Raw genomic sequence first — 20232 nt, 5'->3', positions numbered from 1 at the left:
TAATGAGTGCAAAAGTATGGTATTTACAATTCGTCGAGGGTGTTTTTCTTAGGCGAATGATAAGAATGTTCGCGAATGCGAAGGAACGAATGGTACGTATGTTTCATACTATGTGAGAGAGAGAGAGAGAGAGAGGCAGAGAGGGAGGGAACCCAATTCAAATATATGGTTCTCAGGTCTTCTTCTTCTTCTCTTTCCTTTCCTGCACAGAGAGAGAGAGAGAGATCATGGCTATGGCGGCCCCCCTTTCCTCTTCCCCTCCTCTTTTCTTCACTTCTTTTCTTCGTCTTCTTCTTCTTCTTCCTCCTCCTCCTCAGGTTCGATTCTGAAGATGCTGCACCTTAGGCTATGGCGACCTTCTCAGAAGACAAGCCCTCCTCCAACATCTTCTCTGAAAAATGGTTGAATGGTACGCCCAAGCTCCAGATAGATCTCCATCGCATCAACAGATTGGCTTCTCTAGGTACACACATTCTCGTCTCTCGCCGTATTATTCCTCATTCTATTTTGTTCTGTGCTTTTCCACCCCTCCCCCCTATCTTTGATTTCTCTCTGTCCTTCTTTCTTGCGTTCCGTTTCGATTCTGAAATAATTTTCATGTTTCTGGTTTGAAATTCCAAATTCTGTGTCTAGGATTTTGAAATGGTTTGTATTTAGTGGGAGCTTTAAATAATCTGGGAATACACATCTCTCTCTCTCTCTCTCTGTGCAGGTACTTTTAGGGATTGGGTTTGGAATTCGATGGTCTTCTTGTGATTAGGGTTTGGAATGCAAGTGTTTTCTGAGAGTTTCAGAATGCACGATCTGTCTGTATTTAGGTTTTTGAAATACACTTCTGATTAGGGTTTTTGAATCTCCATGATTTGTTTAGCGATACACTTTGTTCGTTTCTAACTCCTCTCTCTCTGTGTTTCATTCTGTTTACATTCTGAAGCTTGTAATAGTTGTTTTGATTTGTGGGTAACGGCCCATGTTTCTGTGTCCTTAGGCTTTAATTGAAATTACGTTATGCATCTGTGTTTATGATATGTCTGAAATGCACAATCTATCTTTGCTTAAGTTTTTCACACTCTATGATTTGCCCGCATTTGTGATTTCGTAATCATATGAACTGTCCCATGATTAGGGCTTTGAAATGACATGAACTTTGTGCGTTTAAGATTTGAAACCCCATAATCTGCCTCTATTTAAGGTTTGACCTGTCTGTCTACAGGGATTTAAGCTTGATGATGTTTGTGTATTTAGATTTTGTGTAGCACCATCTATCTAGTTTAGGGTTTGGAGATTTATCATCTGTCTGTGTTTATGGTCTCGATATGCATTCTGTCTACTTTGAGAATTTATAAATTTAATTATCTGTCTCTATTTAGAAATTAGGCTTTGAACTTCCTTGATCTTCCATTCCCTTAGGGTTCTGAAACCCTTTTATCTGTCTGTGTTTAGGGTTTGGGAAATTCCAGGATCTTTCTCTGATTAGGGTTCTGAGAATCCTTACCATCTGTTTTTATTCAGGCTTCTGAGATGCAAATTAATATGTATTTGTATTGATTAACTACCAAATGTGTATTATGAACAATTTACAGGATTGCCCCGTAGGGTTCCATGTAATGCGGTCTCTGTAGAAGGCAACCCAGGTAGAAAGAATGATTCTCCTTCTGCAACGAAAACATCTAGTGATTCTTCTGAAGCAAGGAAAAGGAAAGCAGATAGAGATGGTAGAGATCTAGAAAGAAAGACTGAAGCTAGAATCAATTTAGACGTAATTAGTGCAGAGGCTCAAAATAGGAAAGCAATAGACTCAGCTAAAGAAATTCTTAGCATTCGTGACAAAGACAAAGAAAATATCAATCCTGGTGGTGAGTATTATAAGGGAAGAGAGGCGAGAAAACAGGTTGTTTCAGAGAGGAGTACAGAGAAAAAAAGGGTTCTTCAAGTTTCAAACAAATTGCAGAATTTCCAATCTAGTTTTGGTAGTAGGAAAGTTGGCTCTTTACTCGTGAAACCACCTACTAAGATTCGGGTCCGCAAAGACCCGGATTGTTTCAATGGTTCTGTACAATTGACCGGTAGAGATGAAGAATCAGTGAACTATCAACAACAAATCGATAATGATATGTTAACCCCTGTAGAATCCAAAAGCAATTTGCAACCTTTGCAGTTCATTGATGCCTCCCGACATGTGGAAGCAGAAGGTGAAAGAGAAGGAACATGTGACGAGATTTTGAAAGAAATTGGATCTAAACCACCCATTTCAGTGGTGAACTGCTGGGAAGTTCGACATTCAGACAGGGAAGGAGAAGGAAAATGGTATGAAAGTTCAAAGGAAGTTGGGTCTAATCCATCCGTTTCAGTTTCTAAATACTTTGAGGTCCTACAGAAAAATAGGGAAAATCGAGGAAACTGGTATGAAACTTCAAAAGAAGTTGAGTCTAAACTGCCCATTTCAGTTGCTAGTCGGTTGGAGGCTCTACAGAATGATAGGGAAAGAGATAGAAAGTGGTGTGAAACTTCAAAGGAAGTTATATCTAAACCACCCATTTCAGTTGCCAATTATTTGGAGGTACAAGAATCGAGCATGAGTTCAGTCACAGTTGAAAGTGAGCAGAATGAACCGATCTTGAAATCTGTCAAAGAATTATCTTCCTCTATGAATGGGCTCAATATTGTTGATACCTCTTTCCATGATTTGCAAACATCGACAGTAGAGGAGAAAGATGGGTCAAAGACGGAATCAAATAAAGACCCTCATGGGTCGTTTGGGACAGAATTGAAACATTCTACACCTAATTGTCAAGTTGTTACATCAGATGCTTATCGTCCTTCTGTACCAATAGTCTCTTCTACCACTTGCTCGATTACGATTCGGACATCATCAGCACCTTTAGCAATGTCCTATACGGATGAGAATGTTCAACCACCGACCTCAAGAAACTTGCAATCTTTGGCAAAATTTAGTCCTAATGTAGCTGATAAACAATCCCAAAGAAAGTATGAACTTCAATCCTCTAACAATGTGATAAAGAGAGATGAGCCGAGCTCTCCAATGAAAATAGCCTTGGCAGAAAATAGGGCAAGGAAACCTCGAGATGAGATTCCTGGATCTGATATTGGTGTGAGTAAGGTAGAAAAGAAGGTAAGCAATCAAGGAGATCCAATTATTCCATCTAAAAGGCATATTGAAAATGAGAATGTGGTTGTGGTGAATGGGAAAAAGTATCAGAAATTAAAAAGGATCGGTAGAGGTGGGAGCAGTGAAGTTTTTACAGTGCTTGATCGAGAGCATAACATATACGCTCTCAAGCGAATCAAGCTGAAAGGTAGGGACTATGGTACTGCGCGTGGGTTTTATGAAGAGATTGAGCTACTCACCAGGCTTCAAGGGAAAAAGTACATCATAAAACTTATCGATCACGAGGTATTATTGGTTAGAGGATAAACCCATTATTCAGATGTTCCTTTCTGTTTCTTGGTAAAGTGAATGAGCTTATCTTGTATTTGTGTCTTGTTTAGGTCACGGATAAAACCCTCTTCTCTGGTAATGAAGCAGAGTCTTCTACCATCAAGCACGACGTGAATATCTACATGGTCCTAGAGTTTGGAGAGGTTGATTTAGCAACTATGCTGCAGGAGAAATTGAAAGAAAGGACAGATGGGAACCATGATGTTGATGAAACTTGGTTGAGGTTTTATTGGAAGGTGTGAATCAAAAAAGCATTTTAAGATCATCTCTTTGCCACAATGCATGCTTATTTTTATTCCTCTACTCTTGTAACAAATATAGTTCCTTTTGGCAGCAAATACTCGAGGCGGTTAACACAGTACACGAGGCACGGATTATGCATGGGGATCTGAAGCCTGCTAATTTCATGCTTGTTAAAGGTGTGCTAAAATTGATTGATTTTGGCATTGCTAAATCTATTCAAAGTGATACCACAAATATTGAGAGAGAATCACAAGTGGGCACCCTAAACTATATGTCTCCGGAAGCCTTTCTGATGAAAGAGATAGATGAAAATGGTAATGTGATAAAATGTGGCCGATCCTCGGACATATGGGCATTGGGATGTATCTTGTACCAAATGGTATATGGAAAGACACCATTTGCCCATATAACCTCATTGCATGCCAAGATTCAAGAAGTGGCCAATCCCAGACACAAGATAAACTACTTGCCACTGTCAAATCCTCACTTATTGGACATTATGAAGAAATGTTTAACCTATAACCGTGACGAAAGGTCGAGGATTCCTCAGCTCTTAAGTCATCCATTCCTTCAGCCTGTACATGTAAGTAATGTGGGTGGTAAGATTGAAGAAGAACTCCTGAAACAGATTCGAGTGGAGGAGGGACAAGGCCGAGATGCTCTTGTAAGGTTTCGTGAGAGAGTCAAGATGTTGTCATTATAGATATGCGTTTATGTCACTAATGGGTGCTCAGTTCCAAGGATACTAACCAGAAATACTCCTGCTTTTTAATTTTTGTAAGTTATATCTTGTTCATGTGCACATCGTTGACATGCATACATATATTTCCATTATGGACATCATTCCTTACTTAACAGAAGAATTATGTATGACTCTTCCATTTTTTTGCTTTTGATGCTTCCTCTGTAAAATACAAGTTTGTTCTTTAAGGTGGCTTGCAATGACAGTATGAGGAGTTTTGTTTTAGGATTCAATAGTATTAAATGTTTTGCATAAGTGAAAATTCAGGAGTATTTTACACCCTGACTTAACTTTTGGGTCATATTCAACTGTGTGCCTAATTCCATCCTTGTAAATGGATTAGTTTTGGTATTTCAAAACCCTAAGGTTCCTGCTCCTCACTATGTTTGTCAGTATCTGTTTTGTAAGTCTTTTTGCTTGTGTTCTTCTGTATAATGAGTATGTTGGAATCCGAATCCTGGGCATGAAATTCTATTGTACAAGAAGCACATGGTTTTGTTAAGAAAGGTAAAATTTAGGTTTTTTTGTGTGTTAATGGTTTAACCATAAATTAGTCTATACCCCAACTACAGCAATCTTGGACAGTGGGTGCTTTATTCAATGAAGGAGATCGTCTAAGAATGTTTTTAAGACTTTATGGATTGTAAATGCTATGTTTAATTATCAACCCTAATGAATTTTGTAAACAAAAACTATAGTTTTGATGCTAGGGAGTGCTTATAAACATAGATTTGCAGTCTAGATTGATCGTTGAAACAATTTGAGGGCATTGCCATTTAACAGAAAACATGAGGTCTTTAAATAAAGTCTTGTAGCGAAAGAAGTGGTTGCTTATTGCTTATAGATTCACAAGTTGTAACTTATAGCAACAACCTTGACTAGTGGTGACATTTGAAGAACATGTGAGGAATATGTGAGACAGAATGTGGTTTTAAAGTTGCATAGGAAAAATAAGAAAAGAGGAGTCACATCTCCCATGAATTTGAAGTTAATTTGGGTACAAAAGAGGCTACAACTAAAAAGTGCTAAGAAAGAGAGAAGATGCAAATTGCTATGACATAATTAGAAAACTATGAAGTTCACGAGAACTATTGGCAAAAGATAGTTTATTACCAAGGGAAGAGGGAGTTTCTGGACACATCTATGAACCATCAACAATGAACGTGCATTGGGTAGCCGGTTCCTAGAAGCTATATGGAAGTAATCAAGGGCAATTCCTAATGAGAAGAAGATGATGAGGCATTCAAGGTGATTAGTTTATTTCAAGTTTCTGGTAAGCCTATCTTATGGCTCTTTTCGGTATTGCATGTTCTTCCTTTGCCCAAGTGTAAAATTGGCTAGTTGTTTCAGGCTCTAGCTCCTTTCATCATTTCATGGAAAATGTTGATCGAGCAGTGTGTACTATGTAGGGCAACCAAGCCGAGGCTATAATGTATAATGACAAACACCTAAGAGTCTTGGTATGAATAGGCGTGCTTGCCCAAAGAGAGGTGTTATTTAAGAAGGATGCCAAACCAACGACCAACACAAGTGTCAATCAAGAAGAACCAACTTAACCTTCTAGAATCTCTTCCATAAATGAATTTATAAAGAAAAAGCTTTTGTATTTTTTTGTTGGCTTTTCTTTTTTAACTCTAGATCTCTTCAAACGTCTGGTGAAAATTTAAAGAACAGATTCTTCTTTCTCATGAGCTTTCTTTCTTTCTTCCATTGTAGTCAAAAAAGAAAGGAACACCAAAAATTACTTGCAAATTTTGTTTGTCTCCTGCCTTCTTCGTTTTTCTATTACTTTGGCTAGCTTTTTTTGTTCGCTTCTATTTATTTACTCTATTATCAAAATAAATAAATCAATAGTAGAAGCCCATTTAAAAGCGATAAATTTCCATAATAAAATAAAGAGATACTATGTATTTGGCCTTGGCATAATTAGTCTTTTAATGTAAGTACATAATTACTTATCAAATAAATAAATATTTATTTATTTGATAAATAATTATGTACTTACTTTAAAAGACCAATTGATAGACATAAATAATTCGATCAATATGTTTTTAAAAAACAGCTGAATATAAATATTATCGCATTTGTATCTAGATTTTCTTCTGTTTTCTCTATTATTAAATTAAATCAAATCCATAATAGAGTCTATTTAAAAGGGCAGACCGTGGAAAAAGAAGAAGAGAAAATACATTTCCATAACAAAATAAAGAGGTACTACTTCGTCTTGGCATAATATTTGTTTAAAAAAGAAACAATTATTATTTATCAACATAACTTAGGATATGTAATATTGTTTTTTTGAAAAACAACTATTTATTTTATTTTGCCATGAAATAAAAAATGAAGCTCAAATGAATGTAAATAAATAAACAAACAAAATTTAGTCGGAATTTTCTCTAAATAAAAAACAATAATGAAATGTTTTTGTTTTTTCAAATTACTGAATGGATGATCTATTTTCCCTATTTTTTGCTCTATTTTTCAAAATAAACCAATCGATGTAGAGGCCATTTAAAACTGCAGAGAAAAGAAAGAAAATGATTTCTTCACAAAATACATAGAGACATTCATTAGCAGTAAGCTTCGAAAATAAAGCTCAATTCGATTGGATAAAATAAATAAATAATTTAATTTCTGTAAATAATATTATAGGAATATGATGATATTAATTATCAATATTTTAAATATGTATAAAAAAACAAATTAATTTCTTTTATTTTGGAAGACAAGTTAGTTAGTACTTCTTCTTCTTCTTCTTCATCTTCATCGCTTGATCTTCTGCTTCGCCATAGCCACGCTTAAGCTCAAGCTCTTCTTCGTTTGCATCTGTGTTCATCTTCATTAGCCACGGAGGAGTTCAAGCTCTTCTTCTTTTTCTATTCTTCTGCATTTCGGCTTCCTCCTCCTCCATTTCATCCGCATTTCGGCTTCTCCTTTCCTGGTTTCTTCCTTCTCTCATTTCTTCTTCTTCATTCCGTTTTACTTTGCCGAGTGTTTTCTTGTATATCATGGCGGTCCAAACGCACAATAATCTTCTTCCAGGCAGCATCCATGGCAAGAGGTAGAAGAAAAGAAAAAGAATAATCAATTCACAATTGTTTGAAAATTTGTTTTTGGCACTTTCGTTTCCGTTAATTTCTTTTAATTCGAAGGACATATTATCTTTTCAACACTAATGTGTGGACATTTTACAAAAGGTTTCTTCTCGCATTTTCGTTTCATCATAGATTCTTTTCTTTAATCCAAAGAGAAAGTAGCTTTCTGTGCCATTTCTTGCGTTAATCCAAAAGGAACACTCTAAAAGGAATTAGTTCACCATTTTTAAAAATAAATTATGCGATTTTTGTTTTCATTAAATTTTATGTACTCTGAAGCAGATTCGTTTTCCCATTACTAAACTCTAGCCATTTCTTGTCATTATGTCAAGAAAGCACAGTATAAAAAGGAATATTTTCAGCATTTTCATCTTCAGTGATTGTTTTTGAAATCCTACGAAACGATAATATTCCCTTTACTAAAGTGTGATAATTCCTTGCCTTCCGAAGAAAACACAGTGTCCTAGCCGAATCATCCGCGTTCTGCAACATCAATTATGAACGTGGTACTGCTGATTTTCTTGCAGAGAACTTGCGTCAGTTGTACAGCACACCTGGTAATTAATTAATTGTTTTATATCCCGAAATTCTCGATCTTGGTTTATATTATATGGTGGTTATTAATGTATATAAATCATGTTTTTCTTTGTCTACGTTCATGGTTTCTATATAGACAATATGTATTAACCTCTGAATTTTTCTGTGCCGACATTCATCATCTTTGTATAGATGGTTGATTGATATAAATCTTTCAAATCATAGACATTTCATGTTTTGCAGAAATTCATTATCTTTGTGATCATATAATAATATTTTTCTTGTGTTACTTCAGGTTTTGATGCCAGTAATAATCAGAACGATATTAATGTTGTAGGAATAGTTAACGATCCTGACAAGAGCATTTTCTATCCCGGATCAGAAATGAAGCCTAATTCTCTTGAACAATATAGTATATTCGACGTGGTTTCGACTAGGGGCGGTTTAATCCGCAATAATAATCACATTATAAATCCAACTTATCATCAAGAATTCATGAATCATGGATCCACAATGAGCCTTTTCAATCCTGTGAGAAAGAAGCTTCGTCATCATAGCTTTGATGCTATTTATAATTTAGCAGATGCTAGTATTCTGTCACGGATCGGCCCTTCCAACCCTGGAACAAATCTTCTTTGTGAAGATGACGATGTTGACGTTAACGTTTCATCAGGTTTAATAAGCCATCCTGTTACAACTATTGTTACTAATCATAATAGCTGGAATATGAATAATAATAATATAGCAGAGAACAATCTATTTGTTTCACAGACCACTAGCCTTTTTAATACTGGAACGAAGCTAGTCTCTCCAGAAAATGAAGCTCAGCTCTTTGTTAGTAGTAATGGAGATCATCATAATACAATGGAGACCATGGGAACTGATTATTCCAGTATGCTGATTTCCTCTCATGATCGTATGGAAGTAATTGCACAACAATCTAATAGTCATATAATGTATAACAATATACCATCCGATCATCATGAGATTGGACGCCATATTACTTTCAATGTTGCTGTCTCGGATTCAATGCCATCACTTTCCAACAGCAGTAACTGTAATGGCATGGGATCGATTCAAGCGCAGTTCATTAAGCAAGACCAAGAAATTCAGCAGGTCCTTAAACTCTATGTAAGTTTCCATTAATGTCATACGCTGTCACGTTTTTCTAGATTACGGGAATAGGCTGTTTAAATTATCATAGGAATGGCTGATCTTTTCGTGTGAGATGCACCATTATGAATTCTTTGATTTCCTTTTTTATAAATTTCAGTTTTATCTACATCTATATGCGCAATCAGACTAGCACTTCTTTGGATTAATAGAAGAATCATTATCTGTATTTAGTCCAATTGAGATATGAATCACATAGTTTTGATCTATCATGTCAAAATGGTATATATATTGTTATCACTAGTACTATGATTTATATATCATACAATAAAACTATAGATGAGTCGGATTAGCAACAGTTAATACTGTTATTAATAAGGAATCCTGTTATTATTAAAAAATGGCCTCTAAATACTACAGTTTGATCTGTTGCTGATTACATATGGTTTTTGCCATATAATTTAATAGGAGGAAAAGATGAGACAATCTCTAGAGGAGCAAAGTGAACGACATACGAGATCTCTCTTGGCTTCTATGGCCCAATGTATGGTCATGTGCTCGATTAGAGAGAAAGAAGCAGAAATAGCTGAGGTTTGCAATAGGAATGTTGAACTCCAGAATCTTGTGAAGCAACTCAGTTTTGAGTCTCAGCTATGGCAAAATGTAGCATGCCGTGATGAAGCTACCATTGAAAGTTTGAAGAGCCATCTGACACAGATAAGCATTGAGGCTGAAAGCAAAAAGCGAAGGGTTTCTACCAAAGAAGGTAGCGGAGAAAGCTATTATGTAGAAGGCACGGAATCTCAATGTATCCATAATGTCATTGGCAGAGACAAATGGGAAGAGAATGATGGGATGGCGAAAACTTTGAAGGAGTACGATCTTGAACATCTACTGATTGGTGCTAATATGAGGGATGAGAGGAATTATTGTAGGATATGCAAAAGTAATAGTGTTTGCATTCTTCTTCTTCCTTGTAAGCACCTTTGTCTGTGTAAAGAGTGTGATCCTATACAAAAGGAATGCCCGCTCTGTGGAGAAACCAAGAGAGGTAGTGTACAGGTATACATGGAATAGGATGAACATACGGTTTAAGCATAATGAAGAACAGAAAAGTATACATACATACATATACAGAAGAAATAGCTAGAGGATCATGGCAATGAAATTCTTGCTTTAATCCAGTGTTTCTACACCATAAAAAATGTTACAAACAAAAATGTGAAGGAAAAGCGTGCATTTGCTTTCCCTTTATGTTGCGGATGGGGTCTAATTAGGACTTCAATCCTCAATGTGGTGCGGAAGTTACTGAAATCCAATCAACTCTTAATTACATTCGGAGTCACTGTTTCTTACACTGATCCCTTGTTGTACTCGTGATGAACTGAATAAAAAGCTTTCATTACTCATTGAGAGTAACTAATCCTTTGGCAATGGTGATTTCAGTAAATAAAGAAAGAGAAGGTTTTCATTAGGGTAATTGATCCTGACCTCCATCCAAGAATGTTACATCGATGATCAAACACAGTGAATTCTTATATTGTGTATCAAAGATCCTGTGAAATTTTAATGCATTTGTATGAATTGCAATGTGAAAATCTGTGTTAACCATCAAACACCATGCAAATTTGTATCTCTTGCTATCGATATGGTAAAAAAAATCTTGGTGAGAAATGGCTCAATTCTGAGTAGTGGATAGTGAAGAGATTAATAAAAAAAGGCTTTGTTACATCATTTGTCATTTGTCATTTCAAGGAAAGGGTTTAGGAAACAGCATCTATGTGATTAATAAAAGAGGCTAGGATAGAACAGGAGGTTATCATAGAATGGATTTTTTTTTTTGTTAAAAGAGGAATCATCTCTAGATCACTGAAGCACGCGTTCAATCGTATGATCAGTAAAGCTTAATGAATTATGTGGGTCCTGGGATTTGAGTAAGAAATCTTTTGGGACTACGAACTGCTGTTATTATTTGTATTGGAGGCACTCTAAAAATTCTATTATACATGTAGATTACCTTATTCCATGAATTTGGCTAGAATATGGACCATTGATGCATTTCAAAATAGAGCGTGTCTTATTCATTTCTTAATAAGGTATGAATGAAGGAGTCATGTTGAAACACGTTGGTCCACTTGTATGTGTATTGATTAGTATGTGATCAACATAGAAACATTTTGTAAACTCTATTGCCATTTTCATTGAGTGGAAGGGTTGTCATGAGTCATGTTGAAACACTTGGGCCCACTTGTGTGTGTTGTATTGATTAGTATATGATAAACATAGAAACATTTGTAAACTCTCATTGCCATTTTTATTGAGTGGAGGGGTTGTCATGCACTTACCATCGAATCCATAAAGAGAGTATATGACTTATGCTCATTGAGACATTATGGATTTTCTCAACGTTCTTGATAGACATTCTCTTACTGTATGTCTTGAGAAAGAGACTTCGGGTTATATGCTTGTTGAGGGATCGTTATAAACTAACTCTAGCTATTGTTGGTTCCCAACATTTTACATACTATTAAGTTTTTTTTATCTTGATTGGGATGTGAATCCCACCTAGTCCATTTAGTCTGGATCTAGGGGTATGCCTTTGTAGCTAAAAAGCATATGGACATGGTCCAACACCTTATTAATGGGGACACCAATATCTATCATTCGTTTCCCAATATAATCTTGTTGCTAAAATAAAAAAAATGATAGAGAGGATTGATGATCTTGCTTTGTGCAATTGATAAATAAATGGAATAGAGCCCTTGCAAGGGCAAATTTTAAGCTAAAATATAAATTCGAACATTCTAAATGCCAACATGGCCTCAAAGACCAAAGTGGTGTACATGTCATAGCTTGTTTGCAAGTTACATGAATGAAAATTAACAAACACAGAAAAAATATAAGAAGCAAGAAGGTAAGATTAGTCATGTCACTAAACCATGTCAAAGTTCATTGAGCTGGCCTAGTATCTGGTTATACTATTTTAGTAGCATGTGATGGCATTTGTTTATTTATGGAAAAGCTTCCTTATTAGGCTCCCATGTGGTTGGAATTTGGGGCATCTTGATACCCTAAGTATTATGATTGCGGTCGGTGAGGTCATTTTCCTCATGTGTACATACTCTATTTATGTTTATATGAGTGTGTGGAGGAGATAATATATAAACCGAGGCAAGTTATGGTCAATGGCATACTATGGGTGTAGGAATACCCTATATTTTTAATGATTGATATGCACCTTTGAAGTTCCATGAGATAGAGACCCAAACATGGTTGGTCCTCAAATTACATGACACGACGCAATGATCCCAACTTCTTCTAACACGAGTCAATAGCCCACAATGGGTGTGGGAACATATCCTACCTTTTTCATTTGGTTCATATGCACCTTTGAAGTTCCATGAGATAGAGACCCAAACAAGATTGGTCCTCGAATTGCATGACATGGTGCAATGATCCAAACTAATAGTTTTATCATAATGCTTTCGCACCACAATATGAAAAACAATTGAATGTAAAAAAATCAAGGGACCCACCTTTGTAGCTGAACATTATGAATCACTATAACTATCAATGAACATAAAACATATACATATAAATACATGTATATATATATATAATTTAAGATAGTATGTACTATGCGCCATCGTGTCATCTTTTTATTTCCGTTATCAATAAACCATCGCTCCTAAGTTCCCTTCGTCTATAAATAGCGACATACTCATGTTCTTAAGTGTACTATGTGACCACTTTGCAATGTGGGAATGGATAAGCAATTCCATCCCTTTTTATATTTTTAGATGTCTATAAACTTTAAAAAAGTTGACTTTTAAGGGATATAGCAATTAACTTGTCCGTTGTATGAATATGAGAATCTAGGGAATCCTTCAACAAATCGGACATAAAACATTTCCTTTAGATGCACCCAATAAATAAATCTATCAAATTATAGCTTATACATTCATATGTTTACATTGTCAATATTTGTAAGTTAAATATATGAATATAAATTATAACCACTTTCTTTGTGTAATATCAAGTGTGGTCCTCCTAGTCTTAGAAATATCACCATATACACCTAGTCCAAGAGAAAAGACATTTGTCTTTTAGATAAAGATAATAAAGTTACTAATACAATTATGTGGCTTGATTCATGAACTTGTATCGAGGTCCTTAAATGAATAATCAAGTACATGTTAGTCCTTAAATGAACCAACACTAGTGTTTTGCATAATCTCTTTTATGTGCCAATTAATTGCATTAATCATTATGAAACAACATTAAATGCTAATTAAATATGTTTCTCCATTAAGTTCATAACACATGTTATAATATCGTTGTGATAAGCTGAACCACGATAATGGCATCCACGTCCTGACTCCCAACAATTAGGTCAAGCAATGTGACTCACTTGTAAAGATTGTTGTCAAGCGAAACAATACATTGTATTGTATAAGCTTGTTCCGCTCACTTGTTTGTGAGATAAAGATAACTCGACACGACATCTAAGTGATTACTTGCAATTCAACAATCACACGACACAAAGGCTTTTATGATTTGATACAAAAAAGTTGGAATGCATTCCCCATACTCCACCAAAATTCCTATACATGATGACAAAAGGTATGGCTGCACCTTAAATGCAGAGGCAAAGAACTCAATGACATGACCATCACTGTGGTTTCCTAGAAAAAACATACAGCGTCTATTCCATTGTCACTAACTCCACTTGATTCTTTTACCTTTTCAAAACAAATTACGCATTAAAACACACGTTTTCCCTCAGTTTGGATTGGACAGGAAAAGATATTGTTTTTATACTAATATCCATTACAGATGGTACAAAGCACACACCCATGCATTCTATCTACCATATTAATGTAGGACCATAATAGCCTATTCCCACTTCAAGAGGAAATCAAACCCCATCTAAAATACCATGTTGTATGATCAAAGAACTGCATAATACACACTCAAAACAATCCATGAGACAACACAATGCACCGGTTGATAGGAGCTATACATGAGTGTGTATGTCGATGGGAGAAATCCATGACATTTGACACCATATTTGCACTTGTAACTGCGAATGCCTTGCATACAAATCCAGTTTGGTGTAAGACATATAGTCACATGGACAAGAAAGGCCTCAGAATGAAGAGATCACTTAAAAGTTTGAATTGCTGCTAAGTATCGAATCTTTCTATGCAAGATTCAGCACAAGAAGATCAGGGAGAAACAATCACAGTTCTGACAAATTATCAAGACTTCAACCATATACTAATAATGTACTAATAATACCATCATATAAATCAAGACTTCTCCAAGATTGCCAATGGTTCAAACCCCATTAATTTAAGGCATGGAAATTACAATAACCTAAGGTTATGTATGATCTTGTGCTCAATTCAGAATGCCAGAATCAAAGGTGATATACATAGTCTTGAGCGTGAGATCAAGATAACAGAGTTAGCGCCAGAGTTAAGATTTCATGAGGAATTTGAATAAAAAGAATCATTACTCAAAGCTAGTTAGTTATGGTATAGTTAGTTATCTTTCTCTAACTCAAAATTAGCAACACCACATAATGAAGAATAGTAAACCTTCAATCAAGTTTTACGCTAGTTTGCCATTAAAATCATTAATTGAAAGAAACATTGCTTAAGGAAAAACTAGTTACGAAATATAATCCTGCTAGATAAAAACTTCCCAACCATTTAAAATATGCCACTAGAAAAATAATCAGTGATTGAAATATATACCAAAATATATACACAACATAAAACGTGGCTCAACTTACAAAAATCCTCAGTTATAATATAATTTATGTCTTAAAAACAAAGAATTGCTGTACAATGTACCAATTTTATAAAGAAAAAGGTAGTTCACCATTGCTAAACCATGGTATAACCTGAGCCAAACAAAGGGGAGGTTCTGAAGTATGTTCTAGTTTTAAGAAGGAAAAAAAGTAAGAAAGAATGTAATCCAATCTACTACCAACAAAACCTGGTCTACGCAAACTGAGGCTTTTAAGAGGTTATTTATGGGCCACCCAAGAAAACTAAGCACTGTTAATTCAATCCAGATTTTTGCCATCAGATGAAAACCAAACACAGCTGATTCGATCCAAATCTTGGCCACCACTGAAAAACCTAAGCACTGTCAATTTGATCCAAATCTTAGCCACCATTGAAAAACCTAAGCATATCTTTCTGATTCAAACTCCGACCTTTACGTAATTCATCATGCAAACCAAGGAAAAGCTAGGCATATGATAATTCGTTGATCTCATCTTGGGGTTCATGAGATCATTCATCCATCACCAAAGAAAACTCAGCATTCAATAGGTTGTTTGAGCGCCACCATCAAAGAAACCTAGGCATGCTGTAAATGATCAATCCTATCTCAGGATTAAAGCTTTATGAAGTTGTACATGAATCACCAGTGAAACCTAAGCATGCTAGAATTGATCAAAAGATCAAATCTCAGGATTATGAGAATATTCACGAACCATCAACAAACCGTAAGAACTCGAAATCAATCGACCAATTTGATGCAACCTGATCCAACCTTAATGAAATCTGAGAGTTGGTTCAACAAAACCTAGTCATTATAAATGATGGATCAATTTGCTTCAATTCTGATCCAGCCTTCATTACTTCTAAGAGAGATTGATCAATCGATTCAACGTAAGAGCTTGTTTTCTCTTTCCAACCATAGAAAATCTATTCAACAAAGCCAGTGTAAGTAAGCACCGCATTCCGGACACGACTGAGGTCTCTTCCTTTCAATGTTCTTCCTGCACCTTCAAGCACAGAGAAAGAGGTCCTCTCACTTTTCGCATACTCTCGAGCAAGAAACTCATGAGGTGGAAGTCTTTCCTCATCATTGTCATCATCATCATCATCTTCTTCTTCATCTTCGTCATAATTGTTCTTATTCTTTTCTTCTCCTTCCTCTCCACCTTCATCATTTTCTGTTTCCTTTCCTTTGCCTTCTTCTCTTTCTTTGCTATTAGATCTATGCAGTGCTCTTCGCTTCCCTTTAGCCTTCCCTTTGCTACCTGGTTGACCAAGTTTTCCTTGATAATGACTGAATTTGGACCAGTCTGGTATGTTGAGAGGAGCAGACTGAGGAATCATGAACAAACTTCTGGAACTATTCTTCTCACTTGAGGTAGATTGCGCCTGAATCTGCTGATGAGATGCCATCATCCTCGGTATCATTCGAGTGGCAGAAGGTGTTCTTCTAGCCATGGCTTCTCCCGACAAAACCCTAACTCTAGGGCTTCTACTGCTGTTGTTTTGATCATTACTGTTGTTATTGACAGGCGAGAGGCTATGGAACATACCTGAGAGGCTCCCAATGCTATTGTTTGTGCTCACATGAGCAGTAGGAGAGATCCATGGAGAAGAAGGAGAAGAAGAGTTTGCCATGATAGAAGCAACCGAAGGAGATCCGTCACCAAGAGGGCTTCTACTGATATATAGTAGCTCGGGAGTTGTTCCTGTGATCACAGATCTTCTGTTTCTGTCCATTCTGGGGGGGAGAGGAGCAGAAGCTTGATTAAAACTGGATCCTCCAAAACCGTATCCATAGCTATGGAGCTTATTGCTACTGTTACTCGTACTACTGCTGTTGACATTCGTATTGATCTCTATACCCCATATCTCCTGTTCGTCGAGTTCGTCCAAATCATTTGCATCAGTGGTTGTGTCTGAGGAGAGAGATTGAACAGACGCGGGAGAGACGCTCAGACCTAAGAATTTGTCCATTAGGCTGGAAGAAAGAGGCTGGATTATAGTTGCTACTGGGACATTCACGCTGGACGAAGGGTTCATGGCCATGGTGGAGGAGAAAGGAATATGACGGTGATGGTGAAAAAGATTGTGGTTTTGTATTCAGAAGAAGCGAAGCGTGGCAAATGAGATTAGAAAGGAGATATTTAGGATTTCGGCGCAGAAGGAGATGGATGGGGAGAAAAGCTTAGAAATTCTGTGCAGAAGAAAGATCTGCAGGGGGGGGGGGGGGGGGGTAGACGATTAGGATCTCAAGAGCAGGAAGAGGATGGGTGAGAAAAGAAGATCTGGATTGGGGGGATAAGAAGATGAAGGTTACTGTGCAGGAGAAGATCTGGCAGGAAACCGTGAAGGGTCTGCGAGGGGAATATTAGGGTTTCTGTGAAGAAGAAGAAGATGATGATGATGATGGTGGTGGTGGATGGATAATCTGAGGGGAATAATATATTTAGGGTATGGAATGCAGAGAAGGAAGAAGGAGAAGGTAAGATTAGGGTTTGTGAGCAGGAGGAGGAGGAGGAGGAGGAGGAATGTTGGGACGGGATCGAAGGTTCATCGATCAGCAGAGAGGGAGGGTTTCTGTCTTCTGTGTGTCTGTGTCTGCTCTTTTCTTGCAGACGGTGGTGTTGGGTTGTGGTTTTAGGTCAAGAAGTTAGGGTTTGGAGGAGCAGGTTTCCCACGTGGGCGGCCGGACTATATGTATATATATATGTATGTACATATATGTATATGAGTCGGAACAGAGAAGGACCCAAGAAGCAAGAAGCAAGAAGAAGAAGAAGTGTTGGTGTGTGATTCGATTCCTGTGTCATGAATGAGCCACCAGAAGAAGAAGAAGAAGAAGAAGAAGAAGTCAAGCAGGACCAACCAAGACCCAGACTAGACCCAGCCCAAGGCCTGCCATATGGATCGGCCCAACCCAACCGGCCTGTTCAGACTAGTCCCAACACCCCGGCCACTCATATGGATAGTTCGGGCTTAGCCAACACCTAGATTAGACCCAGACCCATACCGGACCCAACCCACCCCTAGGGTCGGTCATCTTGATAGGCCACCTGACCGACTGACGAAAAGGCCGGCCGAGGCATCATACTTGGCCGTCGCAGTCGACTCGCCTCTCCATCGACGTGATTGCATATCGACACTCGCCTCTCCATCCTGCTTCGTTCCCTGCCGTCTCGGACCTTTCCATGCCACCTTCTGCTTTCTCTAACACATCGGTTTCTCTATCTTCGTACATGGCATATGTTGACGAGTCAATGCGTTACATCCCTAAGGTTTGCTCGTAGAAGACTGTCAACATTTGGGGGGAGGGGTCTGATTAAGAACTTGATATATATGATGAGCTTCTTTCCCCCAAGGAGATGGACTAGCTACTCCACACATAAATAAACCTTGTACTCAGTCAAATCGAAATGTGTTGTGCAAGCTACCACTATCGAAGAATAAGATGTGTCAGTGTCGACCAAGTGATTGACAATCATGTCCTCACGTCAAAAAGGCCCAATACAGCATCTGGGTGGTGAGTTGAATTATAGCCATCAACATGATTTTTGTGGGTTGATTAATCGTGCTCGTCAACTTTATGTGCAAGTGGGTTGTCAATATTGTGGTCTAAAAGCATGCATCTCGAAACCTAATTCAAAACGTTGATAACCCCCCTCCCCCTCTCCTTCCATAAGCTTGCAAAGTTGAATAATGTTAAGGAATGGGAACCTACAAGTGTCATGTTTATTTGTTATTTGACTTGCATTAGCACAACTTTTCTCCTTCTTGCGTCCACTTGAATTGACACCCCAATGTCTCAACTTTTCAACTAGGTTGTCACCCGTTACCCATAAAACATTGCCTTTATCCAAGGGACTTTAGGCACCCTCTACTTTACAGCTTTTGATGGTATGCAATGCAAATCTGAGCTAACAACTAAAATGATGACCCGCGTGTAAATCCAAAATAAAGGCATGTCAACAATCGATTCTTCGACATTAAATATGCCATGTTGGTTCGTCATTGAGCTAATCTCCAAATGAAGTTTATGTCTTCAGAGTTTGACTAGTAAGTTATAATGTATAAAACCCACTACACAATGTAAAGGAAGGAATGGGCATGTTACTCAGACAAACTAAGATCCTCCATATCAATCATAGTGTACGACAATTCTCTCTTTCCTTAAATCGTGTTGAGGGAAGTGATAGAAAATGAGATTGCCAATATTAGCATGTAACGTAAATGACCGACATATACAATATATTTTTAGTGACAACTACAAAAAACCAAGAATATTTTGCTTTGGGATGCACTACCAACCCACTAGGAACATGGTTCCCAAACCAAAACATGAACACCATAGAACGCTCTAAATCTTGTCCCTCAAAGCACAGTTTCCTTCCTTCAAAACATTCTTACATTTCAATACTTGAAGATCTAGGAAAACCCATGGCCTAGATGTATGGTTACTCATGCAAACAAAAATCACTCTTGCGTTTTTCACAAGTTCTGTTCTTATCAAACACAAATCCATAGTTCGGCATTTCATATTGTCAACTCGAATTAACTCTCGCCTTGTTTTACCGATCCTATGAGGCATCTTAAAAGATATGATGCATTATTATTTGAGAAATAATATACGACTTAAAGTGTCTAACACTTATAACTGGCGACTCACCCTATTGCAAGGGAATAATATCTTCATGTGCGCATTGCGAGGATGCTTGCATGCCATGATGCTCATAGCTTGTTCTATTTTATTATCATCAATTATACATTTTTTTTAGTAACACTTTTATACAGTCGATCGGGGATCATAATGATTCGTTTTAAAAGCTAGAGAAATTCATTAATTTATTCTCTACACTAAAAGTTGATAGTTTATAATTAATTTACTCCCAAGGCTTATGAATATCGTTAATTCACTTGGAATCTAGGGTATAAAACCTTATACGAGATTGTGATGGGGCCGCGGGATATCAATCAAAGATTGAGGTGTGATGAGCCATTGTTTGCCAAAATTGAAATGGGGCCCAAGGTATCAAGACAAAGGGAGGGATCAATGTTTACTCCAACGGAGATATGAAAGTGGGAGGCTTATCACCCATGGAAACCCTTGACATCGTCATCATTCAACTTCCAGGTGTAAATATGAAATAATGTTCCTTGTAACCCCACAAAAAACAATTTATTTTAGTTTCAAGCAGAAGGTAACACGTCGTTTTGTAGATTGGGTATAAATTATAATGGGACCCT

At 37.1% G+C, this 20232-nt stretch overlaps 3 protein-coding genes across 5 annotated transcripts; 2 read left to right on the top strand and 1 right to left on the bottom strand.

The window, feature by feature from the left end:
* Positions 1–232: 232 nt before the first annotated feature.
* On the top strand, positions 233–4633 carry LOC147851121 (uncharacterized). The gene is made up of 4 exons (XM_087335596.1): positions 233–463; positions 1584–3415; positions 3511–3696; positions 3795–4633. Exons 1-4 carry the CDS (start codon positions 349–351, stop codon positions 4404–4406), a joined length of 2745 nt encoding a protein of 914 aa, XP_087191722.1. The 5' UTR covers positions 233–348; the 3' UTR covers positions 4407–4633.
* Positions 4634–7433: 2800 nt separating this feature from the next.
* LOC147851120 (uncharacterized) lies at positions 7434–10545 on the top strand. 3 transcript variants are annotated; one of them, XM_087335395.1, is made up of 4 exons: positions 7434–7506; positions 7991–8097; positions 8415–9208; positions 9659–10545. In XM_087335395.1, exons 1-4 carry the CDS (start codon positions 7454–7456, stop codon positions 10265–10267), a joined length of 1563 nt encoding a protein of 520 aa, XP_087191521.1. In that variant the 5' UTR covers positions 7434–7453; the 3' UTR covers positions 10268–10545. The 3 variants fall into 3 exon arrangements, with proteins under 3 accessions (XP_087191521.1, XP_087191520.1, XP_087191522.1); XM_087335394.1 differs by having other exon boundaries at positions 8373–9208; XM_087335396.1 differs by lacking the exon at positions 7991–8097 and having other exon boundaries at positions 8373–9208.
* Positions 10546–14986: 4441 nt separating this feature from the next.
* LOC147851119 (uncharacterized) lies at positions 14987–17191 on the bottom strand. Its single transcript, XM_087335765.1, has one exon. The coding sequence runs from the start codon at positions 17035–17037 to the stop codon at positions 15916–15918; it is 1122 nt and encodes a 373-aa protein (XP_087191891.1). The 5' UTR covers positions 17038–17191; the 3' UTR covers positions 14987–15915.
* Positions 17192–20232: the final 3041 nt, after the last annotated feature.

This window comes from Azolla caroliniana, unplaced genomic scaffold (assembly GCF_043228905.1).
Source record: "Azolla caroliniana isolate FFs.n. ecotype wild unplaced genomic scaffold, voAzoCaro1.0.p SCAF_20, whole genome shotgun sequence".
In the NCBI taxonomy this organism is placed as follows: domain Eukaryota; kingdom Viridiplantae; phylum Streptophyta; class Polypodiopsida; order Salviniales; family Salviniaceae; genus Azolla; species Azolla caroliniana.
This window is presented reverse-complemented; position numbering and strand designations above follow the sequence as displayed.